General features: G+C 42.1%; 2 protein-coding genes across 2 annotated transcripts in view; one reads left to right on the top strand and one right to left on the bottom strand.

Annotated features, from left to right (window-relative positions):
- Positions 1-7,017, bottom strand: LOC309346177 (trypsin-like). Its single transcript, XM_081869912.1, has 5 exons — positions 6,740-7,017; positions 5,689-5,845; positions 4,130-4,383; positions 1,763-1,899; positions 1-209 (listed from the first exon to the last, which is right to left on the bottom strand). Exons 1-5 carry the CDS (start codon positions 6,795-6,797, stop codon positions 33-35), a joined length of 783 nt encoding a protein of 260 aa, XP_081726038.1. The 5' UTR covers positions 6,798-7,017; the 3' UTR covers positions 1-32.
- A 3,679-nt stretch (positions 7,018-10,696) lies between these two features.
- RLF (RLF zinc finger) overlaps positions 10,697-26,388 on the top strand; it is a 28,078-nt gene continuing 12,386 nt past the window's right edge. The window contains 3 exon segments of the mRNA XM_081868627.1: positions 10,697-10,739; positions 10,742-10,926; positions 23,819-23,973. Coding sequence (XP_081724753.1) covers positions 10,712-10,739; positions 10,742-10,926; positions 23,819-23,973 — 368 coding nt within the window. The 5' untranslated portion in view covers positions 10,697-10,711.

Raw genomic sequence — 26,388 nt, 5'->3', positions numbered from 1 at the left:
TGCATTTGCGCCAGGCTTTTTATTGAGGGATATCAGCCCTGGGCTGGTGCTTTTGTGTCATTTTCAGCCATGGTTTCCTCGATCCATTTCCAAAATTTGCAGATCTCCATGAAAACAGCAGGGTTTTTCTTGGATGCGCACTTCACAGCTCCCGATGACACCAAACCGTGAAGGACCCCATTGCAAATCAAGGGGCTCCCAGAATCTCCCTGTAAATTCAACAAGAGGAAAGGGGTCAGAGAGCAGGAGAACTCTTTGGTGTGGTGAGACTTCTCTAGTTCAGGGGCTGGGATCTGTGGTCCTCCGGAGATTCTCCAACTTTCATCAGCCCCAGGCAGCATGGCCAGTGGTCGGGGATGATGAGAGCTTTCGTCTAGCAAAACCTGGAGGGCTATAGATTCCACATCCCTGCTCAAGCTGAACATTGAATCTAAAAGGTACAGAAATAGGGGGTTTCATCTTGAAGCAGGTATGGCTTTCTGTAGATTTATGGCTCTTCTTGCTTAATACTTGCTTCCTTGGGTAGTTTGGTGTCTCTCCCCCCATGCCCCACCAATATCTTAATACCCTTCTGTTTCTGCTCACTTCCTTTTTTTCTTTTTTTCTTTTTCTAAATTAGGAAGATTTAGACAAGGAGTAGGCAGAAGTTAGACTGGGCTGTGCTGGTAGATCGCTGGATGATCTGAAGTAGATTGGCAAGGATTTCTTACTCCCAACAATGGTGGCAACAAAACAACCCTAAAAATGTACTGCTGAAAGGGGAGAATGGGATATTCAGAAATATATTTCTGTATGGAAGAACTATGAGCTCAGTCTAGTTTTGGTACTTTATAAACAAATTCCTGGGCTCAAAATTCTTTTATTGTAAATATTTGTTTCCCTTCTACTGATGGATCTCAAGTAATAAGAAGGAAAAATAAAATAAAAATAGAAGTCTGCTTGCTACTGACATTGGAGAAATCCTAACCATGTCTACTCATAAGTAGGGATATGTGACTCTCTCAGTTTTGGTTTCTCATTTCCCAGTCTGCAAGTTCAGTTTTCTACGTTTCCACATCAGTTTGGGGTGGGGTTGTTTTTTTTAACTCATGAAAATTCATCAGCCTTTTAATGCAAACTTCTATTATACATATTTTTACATGGGATTTTGCTTAGTATTTTTGCAAAGCAATTTCTCCTAAAATAATGCATTTGTGCATGCTCTTTTCCCTAATACATGCATCATTACACACACTTTATCCAAGTATATGCATTTTTGTACATATTCCATAGCTGGAGAACTGCATTGCAAAACTCTGAGAAGTGCAAATATCAGAGGAATTGTGTGTTTCAAATCAAATATTGTTTCAGAATGTATATTAGGCAGGTTCATATTTAGACGTGAACTGAATCAAATGATTCTATGATTCTATTCCATCTCTACTCAGAAGTTCCACTGAACAAAGTTGGACTTGGACTACAATCCTATCCCCATTTACCTGGGAATATGCTGCACTAAATTAAATAGTCCCAACTTCTGAGTAGACATGAATGATGTTTCCAGGATTCTTGCATCCTGATACTATGAGCTGACTTTTTTCTTGTGCCTTTGTTGTTGCAATTTGTGTGACTTGCTTAATTTTTTTGTTGTTGTTATTTTATGTGGTGTATAAGTTATATATGAATGGCGTAGTTCAGATTGCAGGCTAAGTCACAGGAAAGTTGGATTGTCCTACAATGCACTGTGCCTCTGACCCATAGTCACCAAGTGTTTGTTGCTCACCTGGCACGAGTCTTTGCCTCCTTCCATTTTTCCTGAGCAAATCTCGTTGTCTGCAAAGTAGCTTCTGTACCTAGACTTGCATATGTATTTTGACAGGATCTCTGTGTCCAAACATTGCAGGACATTGGCATAATTTACTGCAAAATGAATGCTTGGGTCAGTGTGTGACACTGGCTCTTTGGGAGTTGCTGCTTAACTATTTTAGCTTCAGGTTCCTCCCTCACAAATGCCAGAAGCTGTGGTGGTTGGTGTCCATTGCAACCGTAAGGTGGAAGGCAGGAAGACCAACTTTGCCCCCATATTCCTCTCTATTGAGTTCTGCAAGGGGCAACACTGAGACTCAGAGGAGGAAGCCAACAGCCAGGGCCACCCCAGGATTCGTCGTAAGTAATAATAATTTATTTATAATAATAATTATTATTATTTATACCCCGCCCATCTGGCTGGGCTTCCCCAGCCACTCTGGGTGGCTTCCAAAAAAATATTAAAGTACTGTAATACATCAAAGCTTCCCTAAACAGGGCTGCCTTCAGATGTCTTCTAAAAGTCTGGTAGTTGTTGTTCTCTTTGACATCTGGTGGGAGGGCGTTCCACAGGGAGGGTGCCACTACCGAGAAGGCCCTCTGCCTGGTTCCCTGTAACTTAGCTTCTTGCAGTGAGGGAACTGCCAGAAGGCCCTCGGCGCTGGACCTCAGCGTCCGGGTAGAACGATGGGGGTGGAGACGCTCCTTCAGTAAGGCGAGAGGTAGGTGAGGGCTTGCTTGGAGCAGAATGAAATGCCCCACTCATAGGATCATAGAACTGTAGAGTTGGAAGGGACCCAGCGGGCCATCTTCTCCAACTCCTTGCAATGTAAAAGTCTCTGCTAAAGCATCCATGACAGATGGCCATCCAAACTCTCAGCGGCGTAGCCGGGGCAAGGCAAGTAATTTGCGCCCCCTAACCCGGGGCAAGGCAAGTAATTTGTGCCCCTAACCCCTAACCTGCCGCCGCTGCCAACTTCTTCTTGCTGCTGCCTGGGCTGGGGTATTTACGGTAAGGTAGCCACGGCAGTGGCGGCGGGTCCGTGTCAGGTGATCTGAGGCGAGTTGCCGCTGGCGCTGCCGCCCAAACGACGCCGCTTGCCCGGAGGAGGAGGAGGGCAGAGAGGCGAGGAAAATGCAACATGGCCCAGCAGCTGCAGCAGCGGTGGCAGGGCTGTGAGGAGGGGCTGCCTGGCGCACCCTCCGCGGCCCTGACGTTCGGGGACCGCGGCGAGCGCTGAGAGCCGCTGCCTGCCGGCCGCCTTCAGCCCGGACGCGCGCACAGCTCGTCGGTTCCGCGAGACATGGGGCTCTGCTACAGCCTGCGCCCGAGGCCCTTCGGCGACTCCGGAGGCGGCGAGTGCACCCCCCCCAGATGTTGCGCCCGGTGCGGCCGGTCCCCCCTGCACCCCCCACGCTACGCCACTGCAAACTCTGCTTAAAAGCCTTCAACGAAGGAGAGTACACTACTTTCATTCACCTTAATGGACTACTGGCTAGTAGATGCAATTCCCCATCCCACAACTGGAAACACAGTATGGACAGAGGCAGCTGCCCTTATACTTAGGCCCATAAATCACCTAATCTAGTGGTTCCTAAAGTAGGCAGTACTGGGAGGCGGTGGCATTACCTTGCTAAGAGGCAAGGAAGCATTGGAGTGTAAAGGGCTATCAGACTACAAAATGCTGAATCAAGTTCATCCATTTTGTTGAGTTAGTTAAACTGGATCGTTTTAACTGGATTTTGAATAGCGGTGCAGTTAATTGTTACAGTGGTACCTCGGGCTACATACGCTTCAGGTTACATACGCTTCAGGATACAGACTCCACTAACCCAGAAATATTACCTCGGGTTAAGAACTTTGCTTCAGGATGAGAACAGAAATCATGCTCCGGTGGCACGGCGGCAGTGGGAGGCCCCATTAGCTAAAGTGGTGCTTCAGGTTAAGAACAGTTTCAGGTTAAGAACAGACCTCCAGAACGAATTAAGTACTTAACTTGAGGTACCACTGTACTGTCTTTTTGTTTCTCACGCTTACGCCCCGCCCCCTGTTTTTTTTAGTAGTTTGCTCAGGGTTGTGAAACTGCAGGTGCTCAGGATTTAGGTGTTTTTGGTTTCGGTTAAGGTAGTCTGCAAAAGCTTACATCATTTACATCACCATATTTCATGCTTTCCTTTGTAGGAACTGCACCAGGCCCCTCAAGTACCTGAATTTAGCCTTGGTTTGCAGGAGGTCTTGTGAAACCCTTCCCTGTTGATGGACGTTGCAAGCTAAACTTCTTGCAGCTTATCCCAAAAGTGGTCATTGCACATGGAACCTTGACCCTCTGGCCTTTCCTCTTACCTTCGGGGAAAGTAGTAGTGCCCCAGCCAGACACCACACACTTTGTCCCAGTGGGTGCGCATTCCTTAGCAAAAGGGATGGTCTTAATGGTATCTCCCAGGACTGCAGGGGGGGATAGCTTCAGAAGCATGACATCGTTTTTCATTGTTCGGGGTTCAAACTTAGGGTGACGGATGGCTCTGATTGCTTTGGAAGACTGTTCCCCAACATCTTGCTTATACAAATCATGCTCCCCAAGATTAACCATGAGATTTCTGCAAGGGAGACAATAGCGAAGACACAGAGGTGTTCAGAACTATTGTATGGCACAGCCCTTCTTATACCAAACCATTTTCATGCTATTCTTGGCCTCGGTTCTTTGCTTGACTACGACAGGGTTTGTGGCCCAGATTTGATATGATTTAATAGTTCTTATATCCCGCTTTTCCAGCATCAATGCTGAGCTCAAAACAAGTCTCAGTAATAGCTCTGGTACTGAAAATGAGTAGAACATTTCAGTCGGTATAATCACATCCAAAACATATAACGAAGGCAAAAACAAATTCAACAAATGATTAATACAATTCAGTAAAGGTAAAGGGACCCCTGACCATGAGGTCCAGTCGTGGCCGACTCTGGGGTTACGGCGCTCATCTCATTTTACTGGCCGAGGGAGCCGGCGTACAGCTTCCGGGTCATGTGGCCAGCATGACTAAGCCGCTTCTGGCAAACCAGAGCAACACATGGAAATGCCGTTTACCTTCCCACCGGAGCGGTACCTAATTATCTACTTGCACTTTGACTTGGTTTCAAACTGCTAGGTGGGCAGGAGCAGGGACCAAGCAACGGGAGCTCACCCTGTCACAGGGATTCGAACTGCCAACCTTCTGATCAGCAAGTCCTAGGCTCTGTGGTTTAACCCACAGCACCACCTGCATATAAACTCGTAAAGAATTCAAAATGTAAGAAATGGCTGCTGAGGACCAGCTCTCTGCTGGCTGACTGCCTCTGGGCAGGGACTTCTTCACCCAGTGCAGCAGCAGAATCTCAGGCAATTAAAAAATGACGAAGAAGAAAAGCGATGCATTCTAGATTGTTTTGTAAATGTCTGGAGAGATTAAAGGTTAAAAAAAAGGTAAAGGTAAAGGACCCCTGGACGGTTAAGTCCAGTCAAAGGCGACTATGGGGTTGCAGTGTTCATCTCACTTTTCAGGCTGAGGGAACCGGCGTTTGTTCATGGACAGCTTTCCAAGTCATGTGGCCAGCATGACTAAACTGCTTCTGGTGCAACGGGACACCGTGACGGAAACCAGAGCACATGGATATGCCATTTACCTTCCCACCACAATGGTACCTACTTACATACTTGCACTGGTGTGCTTTTGAACTGCTAGGTTGGCAGGAGATGGGACAGAGCAATGGGAGCTCACGACCGTTGCATGGATTTGAACCAGCGAATTTCCAATTGGCAAGCCCAAGAGGCTCAGTGGTTTAGACCACAGCACCACCCACTCCCCTACTCTGGAGACATTACCCGCCCTCTCACCCACCGCTTCCTCCCTATGACCTCACAAACTTGCCTTTGCAGACAGTGTCCAGCTGTAAGCACCCAGTGCTCATTGATCAAGGCTCCACCCCATCGAGTGAGTTGACTGTCGAAGACAAATACTTGCCAGGGCTGAGAGTGCGGCCAACATTCGGATCCGCCGATAATACGCTCGCCGGTCTGTGCTGACACTGTGACACAAATACCATCATATATTACACATTTGCTGACACGGGAGGCTTCCAGTATGAGTGTGCTTCATTAGATGGGAAGCTGTTTCCCAGAAATGCAGGTGAAGTACCCACCCCCATGCCGATGGGATCCTGCAGATAATAATTATTACTGGAATAAGATGAAGGCTCGAGTGTGGGCGTGAATGTCCTGTACTGTTGAGAACAGTAAGTTATACAAAGCTTGGAAATCTTATGGTTCCTCAACATAGTGTGCTTTCACTCAGGCTGCAACATCTACATGAATGTGTTGTGTGCAAGGTACATTAAAGGCTCTTTAGGTACATTAAGGCATTTGCCAGGCTTGACTGAAACTAAAAGTGGAACCCTATGTGTATCCTTCTGTTCAGATAGCGATTTTTCAGTCCTACTGGCTTGCTCATTTCTTCCTTCCTCTTAAAGTCCCTTGTAAAATGTTCTGATCAACGTCAAGCAGATACAGTGGTACCTCGGGTTAAGTACTCAATTCGTTCTGGAGGTCTGTACTTAACCTGAAACTATTCTTAACCTGAGGTACCACTTTAGCTAATGGGGCCTCCTGCTGCCGCTGTGCCACCGCTGCACGATTTCTGTTCTCATCCTGAAGCAAAGTTCTTAACCTGAGGTAATATTTCTGGGTTAGCGGAGTCTGTAAGCTGAAGCATATGTAACCTGAAGTGTATGTAACCTGAGGTACCACTGTACGTAGTTATTTTAGTCTAACATAACTGTTTTATTGTCCAACATAGGATTTTAAAATCCATATCCTGGTTTGTTTGCTTTTGAAAGTAATTTTTATTTGTGTTCTCACATACAGTTCAAAAAGAATAAGTAGAAAATAAATGAATAAAAATTGAAAACAAAACCACAACAAACCAAAGACACCACACAAAACACCTAAGGACTTCTCTTCCTCTCCTTCTCTAGTATCCATTATTTTCCTTCTCTTCCATGTATTCTAAGTTACCAAGTTCTACCATAGCTATCAACTTTTCCCTTTTCTTGCGAGGAATCCTATTTGGAATAAGGGAATTTCCCTTTAAAAAAGGGAAACTTTGACAGCTATGAGTTCTACTCTTCTTACTAATTATCTCCTACTTCCTCTTATACTGCTGAATTTATTCAAGTCCTGCTAATCTGTTCACGAGTTTATATAGATTTTTAAAATTGCAAACATTTTCCAGTCCTTTTTGTATCCTTGATCTTCTTGTTCTCTTACTGACCCGTCAGCTCTGCATATTCCAACAACTTAAAGTGCCATTCCTCCTTGATTGGTACTCATCCTGTTACTTTTGTGTTTTCTTTACATTTTTTAGTTGTTTTATAATATTTTGAACAATGCATTGAGATATATATTTGAAACATGAGAATTATTATTATTATTATTATTATTAGGCTCTATTACCTATCCAATGTAGCAAAAACAATAAAGAGTCTTGTGACTCACAAACCTAAAGATTCACAAATTTATCACGGCAAAAGCTTTTATTTACTTTAATCCACTTCATGAAGTGTAATAATAAAGCGGTAAGCATATAATACATGATTCTGGCAGTGACTTTTTGTACCATGATCTAACATAAACAGACCTTTTCAGGGCTGTTCTGAGATGGTTCCCAAGGCGTTGGCTGCTATTCACTTGGATCTCCAGCTTCTGAACTGGCTTCTTATTTCAAGTTTATTTAACACATGTTTAGTTCACTCTTCCTCCAAGGTGTTCAGGGCAGCACATGTGCTGGGGTTTACCCCAGTTCATCTTCACAACAGGTGAGTTAGAATGAGTGGCTTGGGACCATCTGGTGAGCTTCATGGCAAGCAGAGATTTGAGCCCAGGTCTCCCTGGTCCTAGAGCTCCACTCCAAGCAGTAGATCCCAATGGCTCACTTTCTTCCTGCCTGCTTCCATCCTTTCCTGATCCCTAATTTGGTAAGTGAAAGTCTGCATCCTTGCAAGGATTTGTAGAGAGGCAATCTCCAGTTCTGGAACATCTTCCCTTTGGAGACTCACCAAAGAAGGAGCTTGAATCCATCTGAGCAAGTTTGCAAATACATCTCATCCCCTGGTGGTTGTAGCACCAAGGGATGACCTGCCCACATAAAACAGACATCATTGTCATTCAGCCTTCACAGGCAGACCTTATAAAACAGTGCTTTTCAGTGGAGATAAGTTTATGCCTTCACGGGCTTCCTTTGTTCCTGAGAATCAGCACTGTTTCCATTCTGATGTAAAATGGTACCTTGGTTCTAAAACTTAATCCGTTCCAGAAGTCTCTTCCAAAACCAAGGCGCGCTTTCCCATATAAAGTAATGCAAAACTGATTTATCCATTCCAGACTTTTAAAAACAACCCCTAAAACAGCAATTCAACATGAATTTTACTATCTAATGAGACCACTGATCCATAAAATGAAAGCAATAATCAATGTACTGTACTATAAAATAAATAAGACAGTATTGTAGATGATGAAAATTAAAATTATTTTTTTGCCTTACCTGCACTGATGATAGTCATTGTTTGGATGGGGGGCTTTTATCCATTTCCGCAGTCACACAATCAATCAATCAATCAATCAGTAGCTGAACTGGGTTCCACACAGTCACAAAAACAAATTAACCAAAAAAGCCTCAAAAACAAAAATGTGAAATAAATAGGAAAAACAAAAACACCAAACTTAATCTGTTCCGAAAGTCCGTTTTACTTCCAAAATGTTCAAAAACCAAGGTGCAGCTTCTGATTGGTGCAGGTGCCCTAGAAACAGTAGCCGACAGCCGCATCGAACATTCAGCTTCTGAAAAACGTTTGAAAACCAGAAGACTTATTTCTGGGTTTTCGGCGTTTGGGAACTAAGGCATTTGAGTACCAAGGTACGACTGTAGTTTGGCTTCCTCTGAAACTGTTAATCTGTCTACTATAGTTGAGACTAACATAGTTGTATCATTAATTATGTAATCAATTTCAATACATTTCAATGGAAGGAAAATGACAAAAACAATGCAGGAAATAATGTAGTTGTTTCTGTAACATTTTGCAGACTAATATAAAGATAACAAATACTGTACCACCCCTATTTGCATGGTTTCTGTTCCAGATCTCTGGCAACTATGTGAAATGCAGCAGCTTTTCCTATTTTCATTTCTGATGGAATTCTCTGACTCCATAAACTACAACTCACATCTTCTCTTGCCGGTAGTTGTGATGCCATCCAGCAACATGCAGAGGTGTATGAAGAGCTTTCCATCTAAGTGTGGTTTCAATATAAAGAACCCCAGGAAGGGAGGATACCTCAAAGTTGCTCAACCTCAGCACCTGAACAACAGACTCAGCGGGCACACAGATCACATGCTCAAAATCTTCTCCACTACATTTGCACACACATATATATATGCAAGGGAGAAATGTGTTTAGAGGAAGGCACGCTTGGCAAATCCACACCGTGATCAACTCCCGCCCGGAAACCAATGTCCCCACTGTGGAAAGACGTGTGGTTCCAGAATTGGTCTCCACAGTCACTTACAGACTCATTGTTAAAAGCATGTTTATGGAAAACAATCTTATTCGGCTATGAGTGATTGCCAAAGACTCTATCTATCTATCTATCTATCGATGCACATGCATATTTTATACAGATTTGTGACTTTTTTATTATGCCAATACAAGAAAGTTGCGCTTTTTTTTTTAAGATCATACATCACTTTGGAAAGGATGGGAACCCATTCAAATAAAAGAAAGTAATTTTGTTAGGAAGTCATGATGCCTTGCCAAATTAAATTAACATTGTATCGCAATCAGTCAAGCAGCACTTATTGCAACATAAAAACCAAACACCTTAAGCTTCACCCATATAGGAATGACATGAATGGTTAGCTCACTGCCTGTAAGCACAGCACCTGCACCTGTGCCAGAAACAACTCTCTTACCTATAGAAGCCAGAAGCAGCACTGTGCCTAGAACTCGCTCCATGATAATGAGGTAGTAAGGACAGGGGATGTACAATTTTATTCCTCCTACCACAACTTTAGTAAATAATTGACAGAGAAATGAACTGGACCCTCTGTTCACTGCTCTAAGACTTCATCTTTCTCTTTGGACTTACACAATGCGTTCTCTCCCTAGCACTTGCGGTGCCACTAGTTTTGAAGAATGGATTAGGCACTTTGCTGGAGGTGAGAAATGGCAGTTCCAGAACGTTGCTGTTTTGCAGGTGGGATTCAATCACGTAAGAACACAGTAAGAACCTGTTGAATCAGGGCCAATAGCACTTTCTTTACTTGTGAATCTCAACAACTGGTATTCATACTGCCTCTGACTGATGAGCCAAACATGTCCATTGCAGCTAGCAGCCACTCATAGCCTAATTCTCTTTTAAAGTAATCTATGTTGGTAGCCATCACTACTTCTTGTGGTTGCTTTTTAATTGAAAAGCAAAACATTTCCAATTTTCTATGACAAATTAAAACTTTTTTTAAAAAAAGATCTCTAACTAGCAAGGAAAACCAATATTAATCCTATAACGAGTGAATAAACAAGTCTCTCCAGAATACTGTAAAATCTGCGGATCGCATTCGCCCTTCTTGCTGCAGCTCCACGCCGGAAGCTTCCCTTCCTCCCCCCCCTCTCCGAAGTAGCTCCGCCCCTCCTCCCCATTGGGCAGCGCTGGGAAATAGGGCGGGAGGGAAGAACCCAGCTCCAGCAGCGCGATGCATTTGCGTCATCGCCCCGCGAGAGGGCCGAGCGCCCAATGGGAACCTGTCTTTGGCGGCCTCCTTCCCGCCCCGCCGAAGGGCGGCAGCATGCGCAGGAGCCGGGAGTGGGCGGGGCCGTCGGGTCACGTGGGCCCGTCCCCCGCCGATGTGGTCAGCGGCTGCGGGGTCACGTGATTCGTTGCCTACGCGCGGTGGGGCCGGGTGCAGATGGCGGACGCCGAGGCTGACGCGGCCCTGCAGCCCGAGATGCCCCGGTTGGCCGCCGGCCTCAGCGCTCGGCTCCGGCAGCTGCAGGCGGAGCTCAGCGAGCAGGGGGTGGGCGAGGGCTCGTCGGGCGCCTATTGCCGGGACTTCTGTCAGGTGAGCGGGGCGGGCCTGGCGCGAGGGCGGTTATTTGGGGGGGGGCGGAGGCGGGCGCGCGCGCGGGACGCTTGGAGGGGGGGAGGGTCAGGCTCGGCCGCTGGAGGAGGTTTGGGGCGCCGAGGCCCCGCGGAGGAGGAGGAGGAGGAGGAGGAGGCTGAGGCGCAGGGGGCGGCGGCGGCGAGCCGTTGCCTGGCGCTGGGGAGGCGGGGCCGAGGGACCGTCCCTGTTGGGAGGCTCCGCCGACGCCGCTTCCCGTTTCTTCGGGCTTCGCGGGAGGTTCGGGTTCCGGGACCCGATGGCCGTCGCTCTTCTCGGGGGGCTCCCGCCCTTCTCCCCCCAGCCCAGCGCGCTCAGGCTTTCTCCGCGCCCGCTTCCGGATGCTGGGGTTTTCGGCGCGCTCTCCCCGCCCCGCCGCCTCTTTTTGTGGCAGCGCCGGAATTGATGGAGGAAGAGGAGCAGTCGGTTAAGCGGGAGCGGGGGGGGGGCTTCTTTAAACGAAATCCACGACACCCCTCCCTCCTTCCGCGGACTCTTCCTCTTTTCCTCGCAGATCTTTGCACGTACACCAAGTTCTCTTTCGCCGTAGCTTTCTAACAGCCGTAGTTGAGGGGGTCATCTCCCTACACTTTGAGGATCTTTGTTTATATGTTCCTCTTCCTTGTCAATAAAAATGTTTATCTGGATCTCTGCTTCCGATGGGGCTATATTCAGTATCTTGTATTAGTCTGCCCAAAGATGAGGCCTTGCTTCAGGAGCTCCCAAAGATTAGATGTGTGGTTGCCAGAGACAGGGCCCTTTCTGTGGTGGCTTCCTACTTCTGAAATCTCCACTCCCAACATATTTGCCTGGCTCCTATTTCTGTGGTTTGCTAAAGCCTCTTAATAGTAAACAAATAACTTATTTTCTCTGGGTTACTTACTGTTCCGATAGTGTGGATTGAGTATAATATGGCTTGATTCTTATTTTTCTATTTGCTTTGAGTTTTTGTAAGCAACTGTGAATGCCAGTTCACCTTTTCAATACAAAAACCTGTATTGACATCTTGGATGTCAGTCACTTTGTACGGTGTTCTGAATCGAGTAGTCCTATTGATATGACTTTATTTTAAAATGGAGTTCCAATTCTTTTTCCAACTCATATTGCAATAGACTTTGTATGTTAGATATAGTTTTGGGTTGAAAGTATCAACAAAGTGTTTATACAAACATGAACATGCCACATTAAATATAATGGCCACATGGTTTCCATTACAACCTTGCAACAGGTTAGATAATATTTTCAGGTAGCTTTGTTGGATGTCAGTGTAGAAAGAAAGATTTGATGCTTGGAAATGATCAAAGGGTTGAGAAAGATTTGTGAATTAGTGAGTATGGGTTATCCATTGAAGTTGAGTGGGTAGCTTCTAGAGTCAACATTTTGGTGGTCCCCAAATTGAGAAACTCTTCCTTAGACATGTTTTCCTGCTTAAAGCTCTGTTACATTTTCACTGTCAGATGAAGACCATCCAGTTCTCCTTTGGGTTTGATGATTTTATGCAAAGGTTGGGTATGGATCATACAAAACAGTAACTTAATATTTTGGATAAAAGTGTTCACCCATTTGTTGTATAAATGGATTGAGATAATGTCCAATGTTGTTACGATTAAGAAGAACCATCTAAGAGTAATTTGGAAGAACACCTCCACCCCTGCTGACATGAACCGCTCATAGCACTAGCACAGGGAGGCAAACCACAGTGGAGGGAGCCCTTTGATATTGATTTAGATGGTGCCTTCTGTGCATTTGGTGCTTTAGAAAAAATAAGAGTACAGTTTTGCCATGCAAAAATAGATAGGGGGAGGGAAATGGTGGCATGTAAAAACAGGGCCAAGAAGATGCAGTTATTTCAGTTATGCATTTATTTAGGCTTAAGTTTCATTGAGCAGGCTTTTGGGACTAGGGCAGCCATGAGTCTTGCCTGTGCTGATTGGGACTGGTGGAAGTTTTAAATCTCAATAGCATCTGGAGAATGGCAGGTTAGCCACTACTGGGCTATAGGGTTCTAAAGGCTTCAGCTGACACCATGAGTGCTTGGAATAGCTGCTTTTAGTGTCCACCAGGTCCTGCAGTACTAAAACATCCTGGTCACTTTGTGTTGATCTGAACCATTGACATATAGAAGCATTGGAGCACAGAAAATTGTGCATGCCACATGGCCTCCAGAAATGGGTGATGGTTTATATTGTCAGCTTGGTTCATCAAGTAGACACATGGGTTTTGAAGAGTTGTAAACTAATAATTCTTCTAGGCTGCCTTGACTTGTACGGAAACAGGTGACATTTGAAATTTAGTTCAAAGCTCAGAAAATGTAATTGTGTTGGATTAGCCTAAAGAGAAGTGATTGTGTTGATGTCCCAGTGAAAATGAGATCTTTACTGCCTTGACAATTCAGCTTAATCATAACCTTTTATTTTCCATGTTTGCATCTTATTTTCTTTGTATGTTCTACAACTTTTATTAAAACATAATTTTAGGTATTCAGTACTAGACTTAACAGAATGGTTGAGTTGTTAGATTTCTAGGTGAGATGCTGCTGCACCTTAGGACAATGAATCACTTTCAAGCCTTCCTGCTTTCAATACATGAACCTACTAGCTTTTGATGGAATATCACATCCATGTTTATATTGTGTGCTGTGGTGTTTGATATAACAGCCACGGGGCTGTTATAAATCCATGTAGGAATACAAAAATGATAAATGGCTGCATTCAGTTACGTTTACTCTGTCGTTAATAGATTAAAGTTATTCTTTTCAGATCTACTCCAAGGGAGACTAAAATTGGTACAACCTAGAGCAGGCACCCCCAAACTTGGCCCTCCAGATGTTTTGGGACTACAACTCCCATCATCCCTAGCAAACAGGACCAGTGGTCAGGGATGATGGGAATTGTAGTCCCAAAACATCTGGAGGGCCGAGTTTGGGGATGCCTAACCTAGAGGGTTTTGTAGCAACTTGAAGATAAACAAATTTAGTCTAGACTCAAGTTCATGCAGGTGTATGGAATCTCTCTGCTATGTGAAATGCAAAAGTACAATATGTGACAATTCACTCAAGTGATCGTTAACAACATTGACCTGCAGATAAAATTGCAATGCAGTGCCACCAACCTAAAGATTTGTGGGGGAGTTGTGTTTTGAGGTCAATGGCATGACCATGGGTACTCTCCTGTCCCAACAATATGCAAACATATTGATGGCTTCTTCAATTCCTGTCCTAAAATATATTGTTTCTGCTGTACCAGCCTAACACAGCTATCCTTCTGTATTTCCACCTTGAGTTACAAGTAGCTCTCTATTGCAATGTTCCCAAAATTCTGCTTGCTGAAGCACACCTTTTCTGATTTCAGCTGGAGACATGTTTTACTCATAAATCCCAAAATGTTTTCCTTTTTACATTTTGTAAGGGTAATAGCTACCCATCCCATATCATAGAGTTGGAAGGCATCCTGAGGATCATCTAGTCCATCCCCTGCAATACAGGAATCTTCACTAAAGCATCCATGACAGATGACCATCCAACCTCTACTTAAAAACCTCCAAGGAAGGGGGAGTCCACCATCTTTCAAGGGCGCCTGTTCTACTGACAAACAGCTCTTACTGTCAGAAGGTTCTTCCTGCTGATGTCGGAATCTCCACTTGAATCCATTGGTTTGGGTCCTACCCTCTGGAGCAGGAGAAAGCAAGCTTGCTCCATCCATCTTCCATGTGAAAGTCCTTTAGATATTTGAAGATGGCTATCCTCTTCTCTCGGTCTCTTTTCCAGACTAAACATACCCTCAACCATTCCTCATAAGGCTTGGTTTCCAGAGCCTTGACCATCTTTGTTTCTCACCTTCCATATTGTCAATATCCTTCTTACATTGTGACATTCAGAACTGGACACAGTACTTCAGGTGTGGTCTGACCAAGGCAGAATAGAGTGGGACTGTACCTTCCCTTAATAAGAGACTAGACTCGTGTTGATGCAGTCTTGCCTAGCATTCTTTTTTCTTCTTCTTTTTGCTGCTGCTGCATCAAACTCATGTGGTCTACTAAAACCCCTAGATTCTTTTAACATGTACTGCTGGCAAGCCAAACGCTCCCCAGTTGGTTATTCCTGCCTAAGTGTAGAACCTTGTATGTTTCTGTGTAAGTTGCTGATCTGATCATGCCTCTTCATTGGAGGGTGGCAAACCAAGGACAAAGACACACTCACAGTATGAGGGTGTCCTTTGCAAAGTCTCTGCTGGTGGACCCCCTCCGATGCTTGTGCAATCAGCAGCACACATAGTGCTCCAATGAGCAGCATTCAAAATTCACCAAGCACCAACCCCATTTTGCACCTGGCTATTGGTTAATTGCGACCAAGTGAAGATGCCAGGGTGCCAGAATGGTGCCTGATGTCTCCACCATCTGGAGGTGCATTCCTGGGGGTCCTTGGATCTTGCCTGTTTTCGTGCAGTATCAATACATCCTAAAGAATTTTCTGTCCATTGTATTTCATCTGCACAATCAGAATGAATTTCAGGAACCAAAAAGTTGTATTGGAAAACACAACTTTTGAGCTGTCTGGTCCCAAAATGGCAACAGCATTCTGTTCTGGTGACTACAGATAGGTAGCCGTGTTGGTCTGCCATAGTCAAAACAAAATAAAAAAATTCCTTCCAGTAGCACCTTAAAGACCAACTAAGTTAGTTCTTGGTATGAGCTTTCGTGTGCATGCACACTTCTTCAGATGTGTGTATCTGAAGAAGTGTGCATGCACACGAAAGCTCATACCAAGAACTAACTTAGTTGGTCTTTAAGGTGCTACTGGAAGGAATTTTTTTATTTTGTTTTGTTCTGGTGACTGTAACTCTGGTTTAAGCTGCTATTCTGTGCTTAGCTTAAATATCTTGAGTTTCTAACACTGCCAATGAGTACTTGGTAGCTACTCATTATGTCAGTGGCTAGGACCTCAGCAGCTTTCCAACTTTGCTGTGAGCTTAGTTGAATCTGGATACAACTGATTTATGCAGGCCGAACAGAAGCTGATTGGAGGACAAGGCCATAACAAGTGACTATGGGGAGACACTTGGCAGCCTTTCTGTGGGAGAGTGCTATAGTGCTCATGTCCTGCTTGTGGACTTCCTATAGACATCTTTTTGGCCACTGTGAGGACAGAATTTTGGACTAGATAAGCCTCTGAGAACTGCTCTTAAGTTCAGTGAGATTGTATTTGGGGCTCATGGACTCTTCTGTTTGGTTTTCTGTGGCATGCTGTGTGAGAGTCTCCACTCTTATTTAGTCTTCTTTACCTGTTGATAGTGTTGCACAGTTTGTGGGAATGGCTTAGTTTTATCTTTACAGGAATTGGGGATGCAACCATGTAAAGTATGAATTGAGCAGATGAGAAGTCAACAAGCAGTAGGATATCAGGTGTAGAAGCTAGGGGTGCAGGTGATGGTTGCTTTAAAATCCTTCCCATTCATGAGAAAGGATTGACTTGGTTCTTGATGTATCCTCAGGGCAAATGCTTGATTGTACATAAACCCAACAAATAAAATTACCAAACTCAAGTAAAAGCACCAACCAAAGAGAACATGAAAGATGGAAGGAACTTGAGAAAGCTTTCATGAAGTGGGAGAACTGATGATCCTGGAAAAAAATAGTAGCAGAAAAATATGTCACATTTCTTTTCAAAGGGCAGATTTTTACAAATTGAGAAAATCACAAACTGTGTCATGAACAAAAAGTATGCAAAAGTGTGTGTGTGTGTGTGGTGGGGTACTATTAAATAGGAAAAGGGATACACTGTTAAATACGAAAGTGAATTCTGTTCTAGTGATCTGACTGTAGAAATGGGCAAACTCTACAAAACTGTAAGTTATACAGTTAAATGATGCATCACTTATACTTTATCAGTGCCAGAACTAATTCCAACTAGTGGGAGATGTTTGAACTGACATAATTACATGGAAAGAGAGCTTGCAAGCAATTGCCTTCAAGAATTTCACGATCACCACTGTTGAAATGCAACAGTATTTCTAGTTCCACTTGTATATGATGCTCTTATCTATTAATGCTTCTCACCTCTTTTCTTAATGCGATTCCTCCATTGCAAGGAGTTTGACTAGATGTCCCCCAGGATGCCTCCCAATGCTACAATTCTATGATCACTTTTGCTTGTTTCAGTACAGATAGGTTGTATCTTTTGTAAGAGCCAGATGTGTTCTGTACCACTTAGTTCCTCCATTTGAACATATCCCTAGAACATTGTATTTCACCTCTTTATAATTTTGTACGGTACCTTCTGTTGAGACACAGTGTCAAGGCATATGTATGGAATGTCAAACGTAATAGTTCATGCCATTCCAGCATGCTTAAGTCTTCTAGAATCACAAATATGGATTTGGGCAAAATGATTTTCTAGTTAATGCACTCAACAAATCTTTGTGGAAATAAGTATTGCTGGGGATAGCAAGATCTGTGGAGCATATGCCACTCTTCCTTGCTGCAACCCTAAGATTTTCCAGAATCCAACTTCTGATGATCACGTCGGCCCATTTGCTTCATTGACACACAGAAATAGGGCATTGGGTGTTAGTAGCCGAGTGTAGCACTTTGCATAAAGCTGTGATTATTGCTGGTGAGGTGCTGGGTGTGACAGGGAAGTTCTGTGATGCTGCATACATGTACAAACTTACAGAATAAATGTGTTTAAGAAGTATAATCAGAAAGCCTTCTAATTATGAATCTCCTAATTATGAAGTATTGAGTTGACCCTAGCTGTTGACAGGCAGCAGGAACTATATTCCTATATTCATGAAAGCTCACCTGCTGTAGATCTTGGCTTTTTATTTATTACTTGACTCACTAGGATGATCTGAGACAGTATGCAAGCAATTGACTACTCTGTGTGTGCGAGTGCGCGCGTGAGTGGTTTGGGTATTTTTTTGCCCCTTTACTCCATAAACTTATGACTAGATAAAAAGCCTTTCTGTTTGCTTTAGCTCATATAAAGGAGAAAGCTAAAATAAGATTCCACCATTTTAAAAAAATAATCATGGGAAAGATTGGTGTTCAGACTAATGAAAGAACATGGCCAAATACTTGAATAGTCTGGTTAAACAAGACAGTGAGCCTAAGTACATTTATAGCTATACAAATGTAAGAATATTTAGCTATGATATTTGATAATTCATTGAGAACTGCTTGTGGTCACAAGAGGCTGGAAAAAGAGTAAAATACAAGCATTTAAATTTAACTTCCACTATTCAAGCTGCTAGCAGTTGGTAGACACAATCTTGCAGCTTTCCTTTTTGCACTGGTGGTGAAAAGCACTATACTGGGGCTACTGTAGCTCTCTAGAAGTAGTAGTAGTAGTAATAATAATAATAATAGTAATAGTAATAATAATAGTAGTAGTAATAATAATAATAATAATAGTAATAATAATTTATTATTTATACCCCACCCATCTGGCTGGGTTTCCCCAGGATTGAAACAGCTTAAAACATCCTGAAATTTTGCCCACCTGGCTTCTTCAGAGAGCTTGGATGAATGTAATTAGGCCCACAGAGTGAAGTGGATTGAAACAATTGAGTAGTCAGGTACCAAGTTTAGGTGAGCCCAAGGGCTTGAGCATGCCTACAGGGTTTTTGATTTAGAACAGCAGATCCCCATGTGGAATTGCAAATTGCACTGGAAGGCACTTACTTACTGGTTTGCCATGTGACTGCAGTGGCTTATAGCTGAAGAAACAGAAGCCCAAAGTCCCCTTAGACATGCAGAACTCACGCAAAAAAACATGCCTGCAACTTCCCAGGGCAGTGTTGTCAAGCAGTAAGCAAATGCCATTTGAGGATATGTTCACAGGAAAAGGAAAACAAAGACAGCAAAAGACTTGGAAAGTTAATGATTCATCTCTGCCAAGTTCTAATAGGCCCATTTGGATTATCAGGTTAAAACTGATGTAACAAGAGAAATTGAAAGGATTAGTGAGTATGTAAGTAAAGCACATGGAACACTGAGGGTGTCATTCTTATCAATATTGTGCACTGTAGAAAGGTGTGTTTCTCTTTTTTTTCTGTTTAAATTTTTTATTTCATAGAAGTAAAGAATATGTACACGCCCACACATATAAACATACAGAAATAAAAGTGTTGCACAGACAAATAGAAATAAAGAAAGAAATAAAAGTAAGAGAAATATATAGAAACTTAATTTTCACTTTGGTTACATTTCTTAATCTTCGTTTTCAAAACTTCCTTTAGCTTTCCCGAAAATCATTCGAAGTAACACTTTAAATTACACATTTCTTAGTATATATTGTCATTGTACCTTTTTATATACATTTCTTAATGTATATTAACCTTACATATTATTTGGTCTCCTATTCTCTTTAAACAATAACTCACAGTCTTTCACAGTGCGTCTCTAAATCCCTTTAGCGTTATTTTCCCTTGACTAATGAATTCCAAGTAATCTACATATTTTCCCCAATCCTCAGTGAACTTTTGGTCTCTTATGTATCTTACTTTGCCTGTAAGTCTGTCCAATTCCATATAATCCAACAGCTTAAATCTCCATTCCTCCACCGTTGGTGTCTCCTGCTTTTTCCACATCTGGGCCAGCATTACTCTTGCTGCTGTAACCGCATAATATACTAATTTACGATCCTCTTTTCTTATCACATAACCCAATATACCTAGTAGGAAAAATTCTGCTTTCTTTGGAAACGTGTATTTTAAAATCTTCTTCAGTTCTATATAGATTTTTTTCCAAAACTGTTTAACTTTTCCACACTCCCACCACATGTGATAGAAGGAACCCTCACTAACCCTACATTTCCAGCACTTATTATCCACCTTATACATTTTCGACAGTTTCATAGGTGTTAAATACCATCTATAAAACATCTTCATTATGTTTTCTTTTACCGTTACACACGCCGTGAAATTTAGTCCTTCCTTCCAGAGTTTTTCCCAATCTTCAAATAGTATATTATGTCCTTCATCCTTTGCCCAGCGAATCATTACACACTTAACCTCCTCATCCCCTAAACTCCAATCCAACAGTATCCTATACATTTTCGAAACAATTTTTTCTTCTTTGTTTATAATTTCCGTCTGAAACTTAGATTCCTTCTCTGCATAGCCTCTTTCTTTAAGATCCTTCCTGAACATTTGTTTCACCTGGAGATGGTGTAACCAGTCATAGACATGTTCTTTAACCTGATCGTATGGTCGTACAATCCATTTCCCATCTTCTTTAATTATTAACTGGTTATATGTTGCCCATTTATTTCTCATATTAATAGTCTTCACACACATGACTTCTAGAGGTGAAAGCCAATGTGGGGTTTTTGGTTCCAGCAGATTTTTATATTTATCCCATATTTCAATTAAAGGTCCTCTGAAAATATGATTCCCAAATCCTTTATATATCTTCCATTTATCCCCCCATAAGTAGGCGTGCCAGCCGAAGTTGTTGTCGTAACCCTCCAAGTCTAATAATTCCCTGTTCTCTAGCCTTACCCAATCTTTAACCCAACATAGACAAACCGTCTCATAATATAATTTCACATCCGGCAAGGCGAAGCCCCCCCTTTCTTTTATGTCTGTTAATAGTTTAAACTGAATCCTAGGTTTCTTTCCCTGCCATATGTATCTCGACAACACTCGTTGCCACTCTTTAAAGATTCGGCTTCCTTTAATTATCGGGATAGTTTGAAATAAGAACATCAACCTCGGCAGCACATTCATCTTAATTGTGTTAATCCTTCCCCAAAACGACAGTTTCAACCCTCCCCAAATTTCCAAATCTTTTCTTATTTCCCTCCACGTCAATTCATAATTATTCTTAAACAGATCTATATTCCTAGGTGTTATCCAAATGCCAAGATATTTCACTTTTTTAACCACTTCTATTTGCGTTTGCTGTTGAATTGTTTCTGTTAGTTTCTGATCCAAATTTTTACCTATTATTTTTGTTTTACTCTTATTTAATTTGAACCCTGCTACCTCTCCAAACTGGTCTAATTCTTTTAATATCTCTCCTGTTGCAGTTGTTGGTTCTTCTGTCATTATAACTACATCATCCGCATAGGCTCTAATCTTATATGCATTCTGCCCAACTAACACTCCTTTTATTTTTTGATTCTGCCTTATAGAGTTTAGTAATACTTCTAAGGTCATTATAAACAGAAGCGGGGAGAGCAGGCAGCCCTGCCTTGTTCCTCTTCGTATCTTTATCTCTTCTGTCACTATATTATTGATAATCAGCTTGGCTTTCTGATCTGTATATATGGCTTTTACTCCATTAAAGAAATCCTCCCCCACTTCTATATGCTCTAAATTTTTCAACATAAAGTCCCAAATAACATTATCGAATGCCTTCTGAAAGGTGTGTTTCTCAAGCAGTGTTCAGAATTCAGATCCATGTCAGTACCTGTCAGAGGTATTGATGAAAAATATGGTTTGATTTATTGTCACACTGGCAGCTTTCTAGCTAGTTATTTTTTGTTTTATTTACCTTTGTCACCTAAATTAACTTAGTGCAAAGGATTAAAAAAGGGGTTTCCTATCAGCTCAATGAGGTCAAATGCCAATTTATAGTTAATTTGTATTTGTATTAAAAGTGCTCTTCCTATGGTGGGGGGGTTGAAATAAGGTTATAATAAACCTGTTTTAGGAAGACTTTAGTTCAAAGTTAAAAATGTAAGCATTACACTAGGCCAGGGTAGGTAATGATCCATATCTCCTCACCTCTCAAAACTGACTTGGAATAGGTCAGTAGGAACATATATCTGTCCGTCACCTGGTGTCTTAATGATTTGAGGTGATTGAGCAATCTCATTTGAACTTTGGCAGGTGCTAGTCAATTGATGCTGGGGATGTACCTTCAAAGAGGTAGGCAGGGCTCGTATCTGTAACCATTCCTTTGACATTTCTGTAGAGAAAGAGGTTTGGATGCAAAGCACTTCTTCCAGCAACATACATCCAAGCCACTTTCTCCAGTTCCATCTGCTGCAGTATGAAGTTCCCAGTGGGAACTCCCTAGTGCTCCTAATCTCATAGTGCTCTCTTCTAATCAGCTGGTAGTTGGGGCCTCAAAGTGCCTGAAAAACCCATTTTGGCCTGGAGAATGACTTTACCTGCTGCACACCTGATCTTTTGGATATCAGATGATGTCACCAATGTTATAATACATAGAACAGGTGGACGTGGCTTTGGCCTGTAATTAGGCCAGTGAACCAAAGTTTTCACACTCTGTTTAGGCCATGAGTTCTTAGTGAAACTTAGAAAATAATTTTGAAAGACTGTTCAGGTAGTTCACATGTCATAGCAAGCTATAGCTAGTTTTTAGCTATGGCTTGCTTTGGCACGCAGACTGGCCATTGTTAAAATGCTGTAGAGGCCCATTAATTTTGTTTATTCATGAGAAATACTGTATTTTTTTGCTCTATAAGACTCACTTTTTCCCTCCTAAAAGGTAAGGGGAAATGTGTGTGCGTCTTATGGAACGAATGCAGGCTGCACAGCTATCCCAGAAGCAAGAGGGATTGCTGCTTTCACTGCGCAGCGATCCCTCTTGCTGTTCTGGCTTCTGAGATTCAGAATATTTTTTTCTTGTTTTCCTCCTCCAAAAACTAGGTGCGTCTTGTGGTCTGGTGCGTCTTATAGAGCGAATAATACGGTAATACTATGTAAGACTGAGCTCAAGGTGAGACTGGCTGCATCAGCACTTCACCTGACTTGACTCTTGGTACATTATAACAGCTGTGGTAAAATTCTAAAAGATTAAGTTGTTGAAATGATTCCTTATAATGTTTTAATTTTTTAAAACTCCTCTTAAACTATATATTGTTTTCATGTTTAAACAAAAGTAAAGTAGATGTTAAGAACTTGGTCTAGTTATTTGTCAGTATAGTTCTTCTGCTGAGCCACAAGAGTTGGTGTATTTTTTTCACTGGAAGATTAACACCTCTTGGTTTGCTAAATGCTGGGCTGTGAAAACCTGCCAAGACACCCCAACACTATTTTGGTTAAAAGCAGCTATGTGAGGGATTTGGATGTTGAAGTTGCAGGGATGTGATTTCTTCCTTCTGCTTCCCCTGACAACATACTGATTGACTTAACTACTTCACAAGCTGTTACTAAGCACAGAAAGGGAGGAAAACAGAGATGCTATTGGTTCTGCAGCTGCTTTTAATGAAAGAAAAATATTTTGGGAAAACCTGATCATGGATTTTCCACATTCGCCTAGTTTGGCCCTTCTTTTTCAGGGTCTTCCTGAAAGGTGTATGCAATGCATAGCTCAGTCCTGCTGATAGCCACACTGTATTTGACAGAAACCCTGCATAGACTGCATCACTGGTTGTGAGCACAAACATGTATTATGCTCTTGTGAATGGGTTTGGCATGTGCCACTATATGCTTGGTGAACGTGATCCTCCCAAGAAAAAGAAAGAAAGAAAGAGATTACCTTGTAGGGAAATGTGATGGATGTTAAATCGTACCCACAAGATGTAAATACAAATTTTCATTGTGAGGGTATATAAAGACTGTTCTGAGTGCAGGTGCTGGGTCTACAAAAGGCTGTAGATAAAACCTGCTAGTTCATGAGCTTATACTCCACTGCTATCATATAGCAGTTCTTTCAGGAGCTGCATTCTTGAAAGTCCATAAATAATAGTAATTAGTATTAGCAGTTTTGCTTTAGAAGGAAGGCAAAAAAGAGTAGAGTGGCAGGTTGCCATTTCTTTGTTTTTTCTTTTGAGAAAAGTTGGAAAGCGTAATATCCTCAGCATAGAATTATAACATTGCCTTGAAATAGCTTAATCAGAGTTGAGAACAAATATTACCGCATTACATCTTTTCATTTATAGACGTTGCTACAATATGCTGACAATCCGGGTGCTTCGGAGCATGTTCTGCCTTTCTTGGAAGTGTATCAAGTCGCCATTCAGAGCTTTGCCAATGCCCGACCTTACTTGACTACCGAATGTGAAGAAGTTCTTCTGGTAATTGGCAGGCTAGTGTTGTAAGTACATTTGGGACATGACTTTTTAACAGAAAAGAGAATTTGATCAACAGCAGAGATTTTCAAATTACTGTGCCCACTTGTCCGATATTGAAAATAGCATTCCCTGTATCAACAAATCAGGGTGCCTGTTTGCATACATCCTTGGGTGGGGGAAGGTCATTACCAAAGGTGAAAACGACTATTCTGTATTTTCAAAAAGGCAGTGGAAGTTGGAATGCTCTCCTCACATCTCTGGCATGCAGACACCCCACTTTGTTGTAGGAAATTGTGGGGTCCATACACTGACAGCAAAGCATGGGGCAGTAGTGTGAGGCTGCAGTCTCTTGGGCAGCGGGGCGGATAAAAATCAATGATTTTTTCATTTATTTATTTTTTAAAGTCAGATTTTTAAAATTTAATTTTTTTTTTTATATTGGAAATTTTTATTTAAATCGGAATTTTTAAAATAAAATGCTTTTGGAGGAAAAATCTTTCTAAACGTAGTTTTCTATTTAAGTCCAAAGGCTATTCATCAGGAAATAAGGATTTGATTTTAATTATGTAGCATGAGGCTTTATATGCAATGTTTAATTATTATTTTTTTGATAAATGAATTCCATTAACCCATTCACAATGTCATGCTCTTCCAGAGGTTTCTGTAAGATTGTTTGGGGGCATTTTTTCTAACGAGAAGATATTATCACAGATGCTCGTTTAGCAGTTCTCAGAAGTGTGAATTTGTGTCTGCACAGATAACATGCCTTTTTTTCCACAGAAAAATGTTATAAAATAAACATACAGAGTTGAGGAAAAAACCTTAATCCCATTGTTCCTTTGCAAATTTATATACACAGAATCAACCCCTTACCACTTAAATTCCAAGAGGTTCAATGAATAGATTGTTTGGAGTGGAATAGACCTGCACAAGTAGCTAAGTGTGAAGCAGTAAAACTGAAAGTGCAGAATTAATTGTGCAAGTCAGTTGCATGTCTGTGCAACTCAGACTTGAGGCAAGTGCTGAAGGCTCTTCAGGGCTTGCAACCAATCCCACTGGGTTCCAACAACTGCACTAACATTTAACCGTACAGAATACAGCACCTGAATGTAGAAGCAAATCCAAAGGGGTAGTGGTGGAAATAGTAACTGGGATCTTCAAGTCCGTGGCGAGATCTTGAAGTGCTTGCCAGTCAACTAATCAGGGTTCACTGGTTCCAGGCTCTTCTTTCCAGGGCTCGCCTGACATTGTCCAAACAGTAAAGTCTGTACCTGGAACTTCAGTCCTGCAGGAATCCCTGAAGTTCTCTGCTCCAATCCTTGGTTCCCCTTTTCCAGCTTTCCACCAGTCTGTTTCTCCTCGGCCTTCTTTCTGCAAGCCTGTTCCAACCTAAGCCTTCTCCTCTAGAAGTCACTTCTTCTCTAGAAAAAAGAAGGCCAGCCTCTGCAAAATTAGGCCTGCTGGGAGATATAGTCCCTCTGAGGTTCCATTACATTTGTATTTATAGCCTGAGATTTATCGCAATATTCTCTCCCTAGAGGAGAAAACTCAGTCTTAGGGGGGGGGGGTTGTACTAAAACTCAGTCTTAAGTTTTTAAAAAAATGTTTAACTACATCAGTTAACAAACATGGATACATATGCTATAATGTTAATGTTTTAGTTAAATAAATTGTTTAAATGGAAGGAAATAGTTATTTTTCTTGTTCCAATAAGTGCAGCAGAAAAGTTGTCGAAATACAGTTAACTTATTAAACCTCACATTAATTTCATAATTATCTGTCTATGTATTTCTTAAGAGTATAACCAAATCAGTAATTTTTGATATAACTGTAAAAACTATTCTGAAAATGTATTATTCCAAAAAGGAAACCTTCATCTGGTTGTAAATATTAAGATTATACCAGCAAGAATAAGTCTTTCTGTAAAAAAGTGATTGAAATCAAGTCTTACTGACTAGTGATTTAAATCAGATCCACCCTGTTGGGCAGGGAGTTTGGCATGGAGACCACTTGCTTCTCTTTAACTTGAGACCCAAAGGATTGGGGGGGGGAGGAGTTGGCTGGGAGGATGTACACCCTATGATGTGTATCCTCCAGGGCCAATGCCACCTCACTTTCAGGATCCATTCTGTGACAAAGGTTACTCCCCTCCCTTTTAGCTTGAGTGATCAGGAGGTGGAGGGGAACTCTGCTGAGAGCATGCGTAACTGCTAGGATTTTACCAATCTGTTTCCTAAATTTAGGACAATGGGAAGCACCAGAGACTGTGCGGTGTAGTGGATAGAGAGCTGCACTTGAATCAGGGAGACTTAATCTGTCTCACAGGGTTATTGTGATTGGGGGAGGGAAATGTATAACCCTGTATACACTGACCTGAAGAACGGTGGAATGCAAGTTTAAATTATGTGTAGAGAAATAAGCATTATTGTGAACTTGTA

This window comes from Podarcis erhardii (assembly GCF_964252035.2).
Source record: "Podarcis erhardii genome assembly, chromosome: 7".
NCBI classification, from domain to species: Eukaryota; Metazoa; Chordata; class Lepidosauria; order Squamata; family Lacertidae; genus Podarcis; species Podarcis erhardii.
This window is presented reverse-complemented; position numbering and strand designations above follow the sequence as displayed.

Coding starts and splice junctions, on each gene's coding strand:
- LOC309346177 (XM_081869912.1), bottom strand. CDS start 6,797: ATGGATACTAGAGAAGGAGAGGAAGAGAAGTCCTTAGGTGTTTTGTGT. Junction 5,846..6,739: donor TGTTTTGTGTGGTGTCTTTG/GTTTGTTGTGGT, acceptor TTTGTGTCACAG/TGTCAGCACAGACCGGCGAG. Junction 210..1,762: donor GAGGCAAAGACTCGTGCCAG/GTGAGCAACAAA, acceptor TTGAATTTACAG/GGAGATTCTGGGAGCCCCTT.